Source organism: Notolabrus celidotus, chromosome 3 (genome assembly GCF_009762535.1).
Source record: "Notolabrus celidotus isolate fNotCel1 chromosome 3, fNotCel1.pri, whole genome shotgun sequence".
Taxonomy (NCBI): Eukaryota; Metazoa; Chordata; class Actinopteri; order Labriformes; family Labridae; genus Notolabrus; species Notolabrus celidotus.
In genome coordinates this window covers 27917037-27933347 of record NC_048274.1, presented here as the reverse complement: position 1 = coordinate 27933347, position 16311 = coordinate 27917037, and the positions used below count along the sequence as shown (strand labels likewise).

Below are 16311 nucleotides of genomic sequence, written 5' to 3'. Positions count from 1 at the left end.
ACAAATACAGCTCATAATGGTACTGTTACCAAAGGTCAGAGAGCAATTCTGCCAGCTGTTTTAAAGCCTCAAGTTGGTGGGAGGAGGAGAGAGGCAATGACAAGCCATTTGACTGCCCTTGAGGTGTGATTGCGCCAGCTTTTTAACCCAACAACCAACAGGTCTGCATAACAGGGAAACCACTCCAAATGAGTGTGTAATTGTGTCAGAGAGTGCAGGTTACAACCAAAGGAGAACAAACACAAAATAGCCCAATCTTGAGTGGGTGTTTGGTGATTACCTTGATCTCTGCTGCTCTCAGTCAGAGTGTTTTTCTTGGGAGAAGTGAGACTGAAAAGGCAGGAGGGGAGGGGCAATACTAAGAAAAAGAGATAGAATGAAAAGAGATAGAGAAGGAGGAAATAGAAGGGACTAGCATAAGTGCAGACCATGATCTGTGAAGGATGAATGAAGGTAATCTGTTCATGTTGGACCTTTTTTATTTCAAACTAAAACCATCAGCACCTCCCGGTGGTCAAAAAGACACACAACACTCAACCTCAGCTAAACCATTTTTTTTTAAATGAACACATACTAAACTTACATTCAGTACAAAGCTGTCACATTTGATTACAATGAGGTGATTATAAAACATGGGTCAGATATTTGACTTGTTTTTGCAGAATTTGACAGTTTAACAGTTTTAATTATTCCATGCTGTAAATCTGACTTCACTGCAGAGCATAAATCACATGTCAACAGCTTCAATTATGTTACTTTTTAAATTCAGTCCAACCTTTGCAACATTACTGTTTCTTATTGCAATAAAGCCCCTCTGTCTACATTACAACAGACTTTCAGTTCACAGTGTAGTTATTAATTTATTGCATAGAAATGCAGTGATGATGAGGTCACATTTGGTTTTATCATTTTAAATAATGGCTATAAATAACATTCAATCCTATCTTTGGTTACCTTTAACTTTAAAACAAACTCATAAATATACTTTGTTTCTGCATATCAACTGTTATATATTCTACAAAAAAGAAAAAAGGTCAGTTCATTTGTTTTTGTAAAAATCTTACAGAACTAACAGGAAGACAGAAATCGCACAAACACAGCTCTCATGGAGCAACTAAAGTAAGACACATTCAACACTAGTTTCAGCTCAACCTCTCAAACAGATAACAATTATATGAAGTGATATAAAATACTTTAAAAACATCTCATGCCCTTTAATACAGGAAGGCAAAAATCTGCTTCCCACAGATGTTCACAGCTTTAAGTTGATGATGAAATTGCTTGAAATCACTCAAACTGACTGAATCAGTGACTTGAGCCAAAATGTAAAACCTGAAAGTGTTTTAATATTGAGTGGTCATTTTTAAAAAACGAAATAAATTAGCTTTAAAATAAATAATTTTGTGGGAAAAGGTTAAAACTTCCCGACTCTGTTGCTCTAGCTTTGGCATAGCTGTCCCATCATTTCTCTGACACCTCTGTGTTGTCGAGGCTACATCTGGTTTTCGTTGTATTGCGGGCTGGGGTACGGCTCCTGCATTGCTCCAGCAGCTGCACCCATGGCCGCCTGCTGGGCCGCAGCTTGGACGTGCGGGTTCTTCCAGGCTCCTGTGGTCCACTCCTCCTGGGCTTTGGACATGCTGGCCCCGCTGCCACGGTAATAATTATGGATCTGCAGGCAAGATGGTGTCATAAATTATTACTAACTGGCCATGAAAGAAAGGCAAGTGAAGTAATATTATCATATACAGTTAAGGAACCATACAGTCAGTGCATCTCTTTAGGGCCCGCAGTATTTGAGGTGCAGAGGAAGGTTGACTTAAGACTTTAACTGCTCGTACTTTTATTAGGCTGTATTCTCACTGTCACTTTCTTCTGTTTGTATTACTGTATTATTCTAGGTACCTAAAAACATAGGTTGAAGGAACTGTAGATCCAGACTATATTTGTTTGGTACTTCTCCCCTTCCTTTATTGAAAAACAGAAAAAAACATGTATTCTAGCATCTGTCATGGTGCTTTGTTGATATTAGAGAAAAATAATCAATCTCAAATCCTGGACTGACAGACGCCTGTAACATTATCACAGGTAATCAGTCAAATTTGTCTGAACACAGAATGGACTTTAATCGAATAACAATGTCAGTGGACATCATTTGTCATAGACAATGATAGAAAATGTATTCACATAGATTTCCTGTCTGTCTTCTTTGGCCTTTCTAGAAATGCAGAGGCTAAATTCTTACCCTGGTGAGAGCAATGAAGGACAGCGAGGCCACAGCAGTGAACATGATGGTAGGGACCAACATGATGAGAGCGATCAAAATATTGTAGCTGAAGAAGGAAATCGTTGCCAACCAACCGCTGAAAAGGCCAAAGAAATGACACTTCAGACAATTCATCAAAAAATGTTAATTTAAGACTGTGAACACAACATGTTGTTGACACTAGCGCTGAACATCTGGAGGCTAAATACCAGTAATTCTATTTGATTCTTAAGCACTGCTATATAAAGTTTAAAAGTTTTACAGCTCATACATGATGATATACAGCTGCGCATGGTGACATTTATAAACTTTATGGAGGCTGTCATAATATTAATTCCTGATCATCAGCCTGAGACTGGTGACATTTTGAGGGTCTCTTTAACGGCCTCTCAAAATCTAATAACAGGGCGATCATTAAAGTTATATGAGGGCAATTTCTGATGTTCCATCACTGTCATGTTAATGAAAGCAGAGAGCAGGTGTTTAAAAAATACTTTCTGACCAGACTGAGTGCTTGAGCTCAAAGTGTTTCAACCAAAAGGCTGATTTTGTAATCTTTACAAAACCACTTCTTGATCTTGGTGCTAGCTTTTATTGTAGAGTAATCAATTAATGACTTCATCAATTATAATACTTAAGAAAATGAACCTTTGCAGTGACTGAGATGCAGAATGGCTGGTTCTCTGTACCTCACTGAAGTGGCACTTGCATGTTTTTTTGTCTTATTTGAGCTATTTTTTGAAAAAACAAAAATAAATACAGTCACATCATTCACTTCAAGATCAAATGTCCCCTTAACATGACTGACATTTAAGTTGTTTTGTGTGCAAGTTTCAGCAAATCCTCAGAAAATATTCCCTTAAAGGGATCATCCACAAAAAAAAAAAAAGAAATCCTCTAAATCAGGTGTTCCCAAAGTGTGGGCTGGGACGCCCTGGGGGGTCATGAAACACAAACAGGGGGTCGTGAGATGTCCTCCAGAATGATTTTTCGTTTATATAGATAGATTTAGAGAACTTTATTGATCCCCTGTGGGGGAAATTCATTTTACCCATTATAGTAAAAAATATGGTCAAAAATAGTAGCTAAACTTGAAATAAAACCTTGAAAATAGAAACTGTAATGAGTCTTCTGCCTTTCTTTATGTCCAATGACTCCTAAGTTTAGGGTTAGTGAACAGTTAATTATCAAAAGCATCAGTATCAGTGGGTTAATTCATAAAGGCACAGGAAACACAGCCACATGCTCATATAGATAGGGTCATTTTCTGCAGACCAGCTAAATGAAGCCACATTAAATCACTTTGAGGGACAGTGGGGGTCACAAATCTTTGGCACCAATATTTTGGGGGTTGCGGGGTGAAACGTTTGGGAACCCCTGCTCTAAATGAAAGATCATTGACATTCATTATATTTGATTCAAGACATTGACATCCCTTATTAATTTATTTCATTTAGAATATTGTGAGTAATATGTAAATCACTTCATAATCATTTTAAGAAATATTTTCAGTTTCTGACTCTTACCATACACCCCATCCAGGGATGCCGATGCTTTGGATGATGCTGATGCCGACTTGTGCCATGAACACAAAGAAGAACTGCATGAAGTTGAAGGAGCTGTCAGTCCTTCAAAAACAACAAATCAAAACAAATAAAGGTGAGTTTTTCAGTTTTTTTCAGGATGCAGTACTGATGTTTAAGAGTCCACACGTTGAAAATGTCCCCACTTTTACACAGCCAATCAGGATTAGACTTTTCAATCACATGGTTCCACAAACATGGCATTAATTCCCTTACATGTGCCTTTCTGTAGTGATGACAACTCAACTATGACTGAGCTGATCAGAAGAGTGTGTTGGACTGTTGGCCTCTTGCCCCACTGTGATACTTTGGTGAGACAAACGACTGTACAGTAAGTAAACCAAGAAGATAAATGAATAATCTGAGAGGATATGAATATTTGCTATCTTCTTATTGATTCCATTCAAGGGCCGCAAAAGGTGTCTCCTAATGACATCTTACTAACACAAGGTTTAAAATATGTTTCTCTTTTGCTGAGGGTGGGATAAATAAGATGTTTAGGGTGCTTTTTGTCCCCAAAGGGAGTTGCTAGACTATTAATTCCTGCTGCTGCTTTCAGCTTTAAACACATGGAGAGAACAGAGGTAGAATTAGCTAAAGCCTCCATTCACACTTGACCGTTTCCAAACATTGAGTTTCTCAATACAAGGTATTAGGATTTTGTTTTTTTGTCCTGTTCAGTGCTTGAGTTTGTAAAAAAGGTAGACTTGTCCCAAAAAGCCAATGTTTATAAAAGTGCTATGATAATGTAGAGCCATTGTTGTAGTTGAACATTAATCAGGGTTCCCACTCTTTTCCAGAGATCATCTTCCAGGACATTTCCAGGACATTTTCATTGATGGTCAAGCTGGTATGACAGTCTAAATTTAGTTCCTAATTTAGTTCCTAAATAGTCTAATATGTTCCTCTCAGTGGAAGTCTACATTGAAAGACATGTAGTCTAGGAGTCTAGGAGTTTAAGCACATTAGTGATGTGTCATGATCAAAAGCTGCGGCTCTGAGAGCCGATGCTTTATAGTGAATCAGAAGACCCGGCTCGCATCGAGAGAGAGCCGGACCCCATTTTTTTTCTGTCGCTGCTTAGCTCTCACAGTGCTCAGCCTCAGCTCTGCTCACAGCAGAACTTTGTGTTGATTGGTCAGCTTGGCAGCCATGCAGCCAAATCACATGTGAGGATATAGGATACAGGTGATGGAGGGGAGGCTGTGTATCCTGGCTTCATCTGTTCCTTCAGAGAGAGTCTTCTTGAAGACCGGGCAAATACTCACTGAGAGGAGAAATCGGATCAGCCCATCCAAGCTGAGGCATCGGATTTTTCTCAATGCCAACCTGAGGACATTAATAATGTTTGCTTGAGTTTGGTTCTGGTTCTGTTTGCTTGAGTTCGGTTCTGGTTCGGTTCTGGTTCAGTTCTGGTTCGGTTCTTGTTTCGGTTCTTGTACGGTTCTGGCACGGTTCTGGTTTGATTCGGTTTGGTTCTTGTTTGGTTCGGTTCTGGTTAAGTTCTGGTTCGGTTCTGGTTCGGTTCTGGCACAGTTCTGGTTCGGTTCGGTGCGGTTCTGGTTCAGTTCGGTTCTGGTTCGGGTTCAGTTCTGGTTAAGTTCTGGTTAAGTTCTGGTTCGATTCTGGTTCGGTTCTGGTTAGGTTCTTGTGCGGTTCTGGCACAGTTCTGGTTTGGTTTGGTTCGGTTCTGGTTCGGTTCTGGTTTAGTTCTGGAAGGTTCTGGTTTGGTTCTGGCTGAGTTTGGTTCGGTTCTAGTTTGGTTCTGGCACGGTTCTGGTTCGGTTCGCTTCGGTTCTGGTTCAGTTCTGGTACGTTCTGGCTCGGGTCTGGTTCGGTTCTGGTTGTGTTTGCTTGAGTTTGGTTCTGGTTCTGTTTGCTTCGGTTCTGGTTCAGTTCTGGTACGTTCTGGCTCGGGTCTGGTTCGGTTCTGGTTGTGTTTGCTTGAGTTTGGTTCTGGTTCTGTTTGCTTGAGTTTGGTTCTGGTTCTGTTTGCTTGAGTTCGGTTCTGGTTCTGGTTCGGTTCTGGTTCAGTTCTGGTTCGGTTCTGGTTCGGTTCTGTCACGGTTCTGGCACGGTTCTGGTTCGGTTCGGTTCTTGTTCGGTTCGGTTCTGGTTCGGTTCAGGCACGGTTCTGGTTCGGTGCGGTTCTGGTTCGGGTTCAGTTCTGGTTAAGTTCTGGTTCAGTTCTGGTTCGATTCTGGTTCGGTTCTGGTTCGGTTCTCGTGGGTTCTGGCACAGTTCTGGTTCGGTTCGGTTCGATTCTGGTTTGGTTCTAGTTTAGTTCTGGAACGTTCTGGTTTGGTTCTGGCTTGGTTCTGGCTGAGTTTGGTTCGGTTCTGGTTTGGTTCTGGCACGGTTCGGTTTGCTTCGGTTCGCTTCGGTTCTGGTTCAGTTCTGGTACGTTCTGGCTCGGGTCTGGTTCGGTTCTGGTTGTGTTTGCTTGAGTTTGGTTCTGGTTCTGTTTGCATGAGTTTGGTTCTGGTTCTGTTTACTTAAGTTTAGTTCTGGTTCTAACCCTAACCCTAATCCGAACCCTAACCCGAACCCTAATCCTAACCCTAACCCTAACCCTACTCCTAACCATAATCCTAACCCTAATCTGAACCCTAACCCTAACCCTAATCTGAACCCTAACCCTAACCCTAACCCTAATCCTAACCCTAACCCTAATCTGAACCCTAACCCTAACCCTAACCCCAACCCTAATCCAAACCCTAACCCTAATCTGAACCCTAACCCTAACCCTAATCTGAACCCTAACCCTAACCCTAATTACAACCCTAACCCTAATCCTATCCCTAATCTTAACCCTAATCTGAACCCTAACCCTAATCCTAACCCTAATCTGAACCCTAACCCTAATCCTAACCCTAATCTGAACCCTAACCCTAACCCTAATCACAACCCTAACCCTAATCCTAACCCTAATCCTAACCCTAACCCTAATCTGAACCCTAACCCTAATGTTAACCCTAACCCTAATCCTAACCCTAACCCTAATCTGAACCCTAACCCTTATCTGAACCCTAACCCTAACCCTAACCCTAATGTTAGCCCTAACCCTAATCCTAACCCTAACCCTAACCCTGACCCTAATCTTAACCCTAACCCTAACCCTAATCTTAACCCTAACCCTAATCTGAACCCTAACCCTAATCTGAACCCTAACCCTAACCCTAATCCTAACCCTAATCCTAACCCTAACCCTAATCTGAACCCTAACCCTAATCTGAACCCTAACCCTAACCCTAACCCTAATGTTAACCCTAACCCTAATCTGAACCCTAACCCTAACCCTAATGTTAACCCTAACCCTAATCCTAACCCTAACCCTAATCCTAACCCTAACCCTAATCTGAACCCTAACCCTAACCCTAATCTTAACCCTAACCCTAATCTGAACCCTAACCCTAACCCTAATCTGAACCCTAACCCTAACCCTAACCCTAATCCTAACCCTAACCCTAATCTGAACCCTAACCCTAACCCTAATCTTAACCCTAACCCTAATCTGAACCCTAACCCTAATCCTAACCGTAATCTGAACCCTAACCCTAACCCTAATCACAACCCTAAACCTAATCCTAACCCTAACCCTAATCCTAACCCTAACCCTAATCTGAACCCTAACCCTAATCTGAACTCTAACCCTAACCCTAACCCTAATGTTAACCCTAACCCTAATCCTAACCCTAACCCTAATCTGAACCCTAACCCTAACCCTAATCTTAACCCTAACCCTAATCTGAACCCTAACCCTAATCTGAACCCTAACCCTAACCCTAACCCTAATCACAACCCTAACCCTAATCACAACCCTAACCCTAATCTGAACCCTAACCCTAACCCTAATCACAACCCTATCCCTAATCACAACCCTAACCCTAATCACAACCCTAACCCTAACCCTAATCTTAACCCTAACCCTAATCACAACCCTAACCCTAATCTGAACCCTAACCCTAACCCTAATCACAACCCTATCCCTAATCACAACCCTAACCCTAATCACAACCCTAACCCTAACCCTAATCATAATCACAACCCTAACCCTAACCCTAATCACAACCCTAATCACAACCCTAACCCTAATCCTAACCCTATCCCTAATCCTAACCCTAACCCTAATCACAACCCTAACCCTAATCACAACCCTAACCCTAATCATAACCCTATCCCTAATCCTAACCCTAATCACAGCCCTAACCCTAATCCTAACCCTAACCCTAGGATCAGGGTGAGAATGGTTTTGTAACAGAATAAATGCACAAAATTGGTCAATTATAAGTCTGCTCATAAAAACACTGTACGTTAAAGTGTTTTCAACACAAACCATTATTTTTTCAAAGTTAAGGTAAAATATACGGCAACAAAAGATCCTAAATTAAGAGCCGTTCGGGAGTCGAAAGAGCCGGCTCTTCTTCTGAGTTAAAAGAGATGGCTCTCTGAAAAGAGCCGAACTTCCCATCACTAAAGCACATGCTTACTACCATTTGCACTCTTAGTTTCCCTTGGAACTATTTGTATTTTAAAACGTATCAATGTAAATACTTCAGACCTGTACCATAGTGATAAACAGATAACACTTCAATTTGAATCAAGTAAATACCACTTGTATACTTTAAAACAGAGGGTCATTTCATTCCTTGTGGTCTCAACATGACAGCATTTATACTTTTCAAGTAATTGATCTGAAACGCTTTCAGAAAAGTAACAGTAGCAAGACTTACATATCCCTGCGAGCCACCAAATGGTATCATAACAATGGTGTATGCTGTTTTGTAATGACAGCACAATTTTATAATTTATTAGAAATGTATTCAAATTATTTCACGGACCCCCATGCTATGGTTCGCAGACCCCAAGGGGTCCCAGGACCCCACATTGAGAACAACTGAGCTAGAGTACAGTAATTGAGCTCTCAGCCTGCAGAGAAAGTTGTGAGGCACAGACCCCCAAGCTCTCTGCCCGACTCCACTGGTCACACTATAACTTAAATATAAGACTCTTTGAATCAATAGAGCTTTTAAATTCCAGCTTAAGTGCTAAATATTACTCTGCATCACATTAGTTCAATACTGTCTGTTCTATTTTTTGAATAATAATGTAGTCAGTGAGTTGCACAAACAAAAATGCACTTTTAATGTCATTGTTTGACTTACTTGAAGGCCTTGTAGAGGGCCCTGAACCAACAGACGTAGGAGCAGGGAGTGAACATGAGCAGCCAGATGATAGCCAGCCCAAAGTTTGTCACACCACCTCCACCAAACATCCATGCAAAGCAGCCGATGAGATTCACAGCAAGAGTTGCGCTGTTCACTTTAAGACCAGAAAAACATGGTGGATTTTAGAAGAACTGAGCAAATATGTGTCTATTTGGTATACATGAATACAAATATAGACATGCACATGCGTGTTAGAATTTCAATAACATTTGATATTAAGACATTGTGCATTAAAATAAGCAGAAATAAGTAACTGCAGTGGCCTCAACACATCACAGCTTGTGTTCCCTGAATAGCCTTTTTTGATCATGTCCTTTTATAATAACTCTCAGTAATATTTTGAAGCTGCTTCAGTCTGCTTAAGTTAATTATAAATGGAGCTCTGTGCTGTCATCCCATCTTTGCTCTCTAAACTAGATGAAGGCCAATCAGCTTCCAATTTAAGGCCATAAAAATAAATGTGGAGTGCTTCACAAAGTTGTTATGAGGACAAACACAGCTGAAACATGAGGGCTACTAAGGAACACAGTTAGAAAATAGATACAGTAATCTTAGATACAGAAAAGAAAAATAATGTTAACTTCAAATGATTTCCACGTATAAAAACAGAAACTTAGAGGAGAAACTGATAACAAATTAGATAGTTTTGAAGTTACAAATCAGAATGCATGCAGGGTGCAGGAACTTGTAACAGAAGGAAAGAGGGATGTTCAAATCAGATGTAAATACCTGCTTAGTTATTGTCTATTAAAAGAAGACACCTGTGGAAAAAAAGCCTGGTCACAATCATAAACAGACATTTATTCATTGTTGAAAATGAATGATGATTTAAATTGAAATCATCTTCTGCATGAACAACATAATGAGCTTGTGAACTCTGAGGCATTTCTGGACTTTTGGCCAAAATCATTTGCAACCTGGTGTGATTTGTTTTCAAACTGTTATTTGGCTTATTGCTGTTCTCTAACTACCAGGTTAGTGCCGTTGCACCTGTGTAAATGTCGCAGTAGATTGGGGGTGTTTCTTGTTCCTCTCCGCTTCATGGACGAGCAGGGAGCTTCCAGACCAGAGCAATATCACAAGCATCATTGTGCTGCTTGTTTATGGAGTAATAAACTTTGATTAAAGTGCTTCTGGCAAAAATTGTTCAACACAATTTCAATGTTAACGGCTCTGCTCAAACCAAGGCCATCTGGTCAGTGCTATGACTCATTAGCAAATAAACCAGTCAGGATAACAGCCAATAAAAAAAATCAAAATCTTTGTGGACCAAAGGGACCCTTGTAAACCATTGCCCTTCTGTTACATTGTACTTCCTATTGTAAATTACAGAGGGGAAGAAAGTTTATAAGACCCTCCGTACAAATCTGATGTTTCCTTTTTTTCCTAAAAAAAATAAGAGACCTCTGCATAAAAAGTCTGTTTCATAAATGGAACATAGGTTAAAGCTTACGGAGTAGCCTGATTCCCAAAAAGCTGTTCTAACAGTATTACATGGCTTCATCCAGAGGTGTCAAGTAACGAAGTACATATACTTTGTCACCTTTCTTAACTAGAAATTTTGGGTATCTATACTTTACTGGAGTAATTATTTTTTGGCCAAATTTTTACTTCTACTCCTTACATTTTAAAAATAGCCTCATTACTCCTATTTCATTTTGGCTTGTCATCGTTCAAAAAAAACCAAACATATCCAGATAAATCACGCCATCCGAAAAGAGGCCAAGTTTCTTACTTGTTACATTTATGCGCATTTTGTGATATAGTGTCTTAGTAAAGTAATCAAACATTTTGGCTAGCCTAGATTAGTTTGAAGCGATCTAGCCTTCATGTTGAGTAAGACCCTATTGGTCAACACCAACAGTTCCGGGTCTTGGATGTGTGTGGGTGCTTGATGCTTGAATGTACATCATTTCAATAAAGGCAATATGCCTGTGAATTTTGACTTTTTTCCACCATGAAAATACTTATAGGCAACTAGTCATCATATCCTCTGCTCCATGAAACACGTTAATGCTCAGTAGTACACATATATGGTTCTTTAATGCATTTGCATTGTACTAAAATGCGTTCATTTTCAATGGGAATGAACGTGGCTGAAACAAGTGCAACCCTAATATTTCAACATTAACATATTAGTATAACATTATAGTCATTATGGCCTTCAGAAAAAAAATAAAAAATTGGCAGGTGGGATAGGGAATAGGCCCCTGTGGCGCAGCCTAAGCTTTTGTCCTTAATAGCATTTTTTCCCCTTACATTAATTTTACTTTTATACTTTAAGTAGTTTTGAAAGTAGTACTTTTACACTTCTACTTGAATAAAAAGCTTGAGCTGATACTTCAATTTCTACAGAAGTCTTATTAAACCCTAGTATCTATACTTCTACTTGAGTAATGAATGTGAATACTTTTGACACTTCTGCTTCACTCACATATCCATAGGTGGTACATTTTCTTGCACATGCTGCGGTGTTGCTCAGGGATCTCATCAAAGTCCTGGTAGAAGCAGGGCTTCATGGGAATGAAGCCTGGCAACGGGGGGAAGTTCGGCTCTAAGAGAAACAATGTTAGAATAGTTAATCATGTCAGGCTACCTTTTATCCAACTCTCAACTCAACTTTATTTATATAGCACTTTTCATTCATAAAAACATAAAGCCCAAAGTGCTTCACAGAATAACAGAGAGACAGAAAACAACAGCAATGGTAAAATTATAAAAGGCATGATTATAAATGAAACACTTAAAAATAAAATCAATACAGTAAAATTAATAAATAAGTAATAGTGGAATGAAAAGTAAAAAAATAAGGTTGCATTAACAAGATCAGATACAAGAAATAAATAGACAAATAGTTAAATAAGATAAATAGATGTTAAAGCAATGATTAAAATAATAATAATTAGAATAATAATAATGCAAGTAAACCAAGTTAATGACTCTATAATTACTGACCTGCCATGTTGAAAAAGTATAGAACTAGCTGTTTCCTTCTTCCTCAGTGTCTTTAGCCTGTAAGAAAGACAAAGGGTTAGTTGTGCTGACTTCATGTTAGAGCCATTATATGACATGTGTGGCCATGTAGAGTTAAATTATGCACGTCAGAGGTGTGGAAACGTATTTAATGGGATGAATGGGCTGTTAAAAAGAAGTGCTGTAAACTGAGCTAACACGTCCTGTCGGGGGATTTAATGTGAGAGCCCTCCAGTCACCGTCTTTACGCTGCTTATCTGCAGAGACTGAATTCTTCCGGTTTCACTAAATCCAACCAGAAAATGGCCTCACACGACTTCAGTAACACCAGGAACACACGACGACAGAAAACACACTCAGGCTGCACCAACACGTGTCAACAATATGGTATATTAGCGAAGTCATGAGGATATTTGGACAGAGAGCTATAGCCATCATAGTAGGTATTACGGATTTCATGGAGAACATAATCTGCTTACCTCCTCAGAGAGCAGACTCCTCTCTCTGCAAAGTGCACAGTGTTCCTTGGAAACAGGCAAAGAGTATCAGATATCGAAGGTGATCAATCAGACGATATCTGTAAGACAAACTTTTGAACTAATATAACACTCTTTTTAGCACAGTGTGGCCGCAGCGCTAAATCCCAATGATCCTTACCCTCAGCCAATCAGCGCGCTTGACTCCGCTGTCACTTTGACTCAGACCAATAGACAGATTACTCTAATCCTTGACGTTGTATTATTGACCCAATCAGTGTTTAGCTCTCTGTCCATGGTGCTGAAACCTGACAGACCGACTAGAATACCACAAGTGTTTCCATAATAGTTGTATTTGAAAACACCCCCGTGAATAACAGTCCATTTGAAACGCGAGAAACTGCCTAATTATATCCCACGTGTGAGTTAGTTCATGTATGATGGCTGGTTTGCAGCAGAAAAATAATGCACGCAGGTTATATAAGATGCATGGGTCTACGGTAAAGTATAGTTAATATAGAATGAAGCAATGTTAGACGGATAATAACTCTTGTGCAATAAGACAATGGGCTGGAAATATGTGCTTTTGCATTGTGTAAACTCTGATTAGCTCAATAATGGGTCAAAACATAAACCATTGGTCGTAACAGTGCCCGGAACTTGAATATGAAACATGAGTTTGTAGCTGATCAAGATGCTAAAATGATCTCAGCTTTCCAGCAGAGGGGGCTGTTTCACTGCAGAAACTGATTTTCTAAGGTTAGTGTCTAACTTTATAGATTTAACAAAAGACTGTTTCTTGGCACTGAGCACACATGATGGCATACTGTCTTACTTTCAGTGGTGGACAGTAACAAAGTAAATTTACATGAGTACTGTACTCAAATACATTTTTTGTGCATCTGTACTTTTCTTGAGTATTATTTTTTGGGGGGAACTTATTACTTTTACTCTACTACATTTAGAAGGCAATCACTGTACTTTTTACTTCATTACATTTCTATCAGTGCTCTTGTTACTCACTACTTTCACTTTGACGTCAGCTCATGAATTTCCTTCTCTCTTCTGAAATCTGATCCCTTGGTTGAACGTGGAGCAAACACAGAGCAGACTTCACTCAGATCAGGCAGTTCATTTAGAGGTGGTAATGATGGCTATAATTCTCCACCTGAGCACCCATATCTTCAACCTGTGTTAGAGGTTTTTGAAATGAAGAATGATACGTATTATTTGAAATGTTCTCCCTGTTTCCCACTCTACTCAAACATACAAACATTCACTGTCCAACCTGAGAAAGCGTGTTGAGCTACGTAACGTTTGTTTAATTCCAGATGAACATTTCAAACTAAGTTGTCTGTGCTTGGAGTAACTTCGTTTTTTTTTTTATTCCATGGTATAGTTTTTAGAGATTTCAAGTAATGTTTTTTAGATAAACATGATGTTACAGAATGTACTCCTATGTATTCTTGTCTGCACTCGTGCTTTGTGAAAATACAACGTTTTGAGATTTTTTAAGAAGTACTTTGAATACTTAAGTATTTTTTAAAACAAGTACTCCAGGACTTTAACCAAAGTAATAATCTGACAGAACAACTTTCACTTTTATTGGAGTAATGTTTGACCAGGAGGATCTATACTTTGACTTAAGTAATGAAGATGTGTACTTTGTCCATCACTGCTTAGTTTGAAGAACCTTTTTAAAAGGTCGTGTGAAGGATGAATGAAGTTGATGTTATTCATCTATAATAGGGTGTCACATGACTTAAATTTGGAGCTATGCATGAGCAAAAGTCCAGCCACAGTGTAGAGTCCAAGACGTCTTAAAGCAGGAACACTTGGTTGCTGATTTGATAAGTGTAAATACAACAGTATCATGCACCTTTGAAGTGACCACAATAACACGTTTACAGTATGAAGTAAGGCGTCTGAGTTCATTTGAAAAGGGGTAAATAATTTATCTATTTAGATATTTTTAATGTCAAGTCACATATTAGTCAAATAACTTTTGATTACACCAATAATATAATTGGACAATCATATTTGCTAATTTTGATATTACTGGTTTCTGACTTAAATCCAACTATTTGATTTGTAACTGATACATATTATCCATAACACAGGCAAAAATATCATGTTTGGGTCCTTGTTCTAAATGAAACTCTTGCAAGAAATAAGAAATACTGAAGTTAGTGTCCTTCCCTTTTCAAAAAGCCTTAACTGGTGTTTATGCTAGTGCTTTATTTTGACTGTCCGTGGATTTGGAAGCTTCACTGTCATGGCAAGTGATAACTTAACAGGTGCACTGGCCCTGATCGGCCCATGTGGGTCATGTGATGATATCACCAATGAAGCTTGTGTATTAATCTCTGTATATAGTAAATACTGAAGAGACAGCTCAGTCAAGAAGAGTTATTAACTGGTCAAAACTAGAGGCCATTGAAACTTGAAATTACCATTTCGCTTGACTTTTTTTCTGGAGGTCGAGCATACTTGCTGCCTAATTTGTGGTGTCAGGGGGAAATGTGGTTGCAATTTTTGACATTGAAACTATCTATTAATGTATTTATCAGTCAGAAAAAAAAACAGATACAGTCCACACCTTCATTATAAAAAATACACTGCAAGTCCCTTTCTGTGCATCAAGTGTCAAAGTTTTTAAAAGGTGCAAAATACTAAAAATTCTTTAAGCACACATCCATACTGCGACTAATTTTTACACCAGTTAAACTGGTTAGGATCCTCTGGAATAACCCATCCTAACTTACACTGGACAGGAGGCAGGTTGTCCCCGGGTCATCCGAACTAGGGCTGATTTTGAATTTGAAATTTAGTGAAGAAAAAAAAAGGTAAAATAATAATAATAGTAATAATAATAATAACAATAATAATAATAATAATAATAATAATAATAATGAAGGGAAGCCTACTGAAGGTAACATCTAAAATGTGAGCAGTCATTGTTTCTTTATGTGCAAAGATATGCCAGCTACATATGAATTATAAGAAAACTTTTGACCACTTTTATCAATGTCACTGTGTATGTAAAGCTTTGAAAGCTGGCCTCCTCTCCTCCCTTATCTCTAACTGTCACTCTCAGGAGTCTCTCCTTTCCCTCTCTCCTTTCCATTAATATTCATCAGAAAGAGTTTTAGTCTAGACGTGTTTCTGACAGGTTGTTCTGGGCCACCATGACATAGAATGAGTTGGTTATAAGTGGTCTCGTAATCTTGCTTCTTTGTCCGTCTTTCTCTCTCCATCTTTTATTCTGCTTCTTTCGTCTCCATGCAAACAAGGCCGCCATTGAGATGAGTTTCTTTAACCGATGCCTCGCAATTTTCAAGTGATAATCTCATTCAGAATCTACATTTAAAGCTAATTAGGACAAGGGCTGCTCCTTTCAAGGCTTAATGGTGCTCCTCTGCATTAACACAGCCCACCTTCTCCCTCCTACTCCAGCTCACTGACAGTGTTGCACTCTGCAAAGACTAGAATAAGAAAGTCAGATTTAACCCCATGAGCTTTATCAAGCCAGCTCTGATGCAACACAATGAGTCTTTTCTGGGTCGTCTTTGCCGAATGCTTTGTCATCGCCCTGGATGGGAAACAGATAGAAGGCAGGATATTAAGCATCGGGTAAGATAGTGAGATACTGAGAATGTGTTGTTGGGAAAACCAAAAAAAAAGGCAGAGAGAAGGGGAGAGGAAATGAACTATGAGAGATGAGCCTAACATTTTTGCATCAACATTCATTAAACATCACAGATACACAGTATGTTTTTCTAAGG

The 16311-nt window shown here is 39.2% G+C and overlaps 1 protein-coding gene across 1 annotated transcript; it reads right to left on the bottom strand.

Annotated features, from left to right (window-relative positions):
- Positions 1–461: 461 nt before the first annotated feature.
- On the bottom strand, positions 462–12719 carry LOC117811011 (secretory carrier-associated membrane protein 5-like). Its single transcript, XM_034681045.1, has 7 exons — positions 12530–12719; positions 12033–12089; positions 11512–11631; positions 9015–9171; positions 3793–3894; positions 2246–2363; positions 462–1672 (listed from the first exon to the last, which is right to left on the bottom strand). The coding sequence occupies exons 2-7, from the start codon at positions 12037–12039 to the stop codon at positions 1493–1495; spliced, it is 684 nt and encodes a 227-aa protein (XP_034536936.1). The 5' UTR covers positions 12040–12089; positions 12530–12719; the 3' UTR covers positions 462–1492.
- Positions 12720–16311: the final 3592 nt, after the last annotated feature.

What these genes read in the sequence shown, in the direction of transcription:
- LOC117811011 (XM_034681045.1), bottom strand. An exon ending in AATGTACCACCTATGGATAT is followed by an intron (nt 9,172 to 11,511) that starts GTGAGTGAAGCA and finishes CTGGTCTTAAAG; the next exon opens with TGAACAGCGCAACTCTTGCT. An exon ending in GCCCTCTACAAGGCCTTCAA is followed by an intron (nt 3,895 to 9,014) that starts GTAAGTCAAACA and finishes TTGTTTTTGAAG; the next exon opens with GACTGACAGCTCCTTCAACT.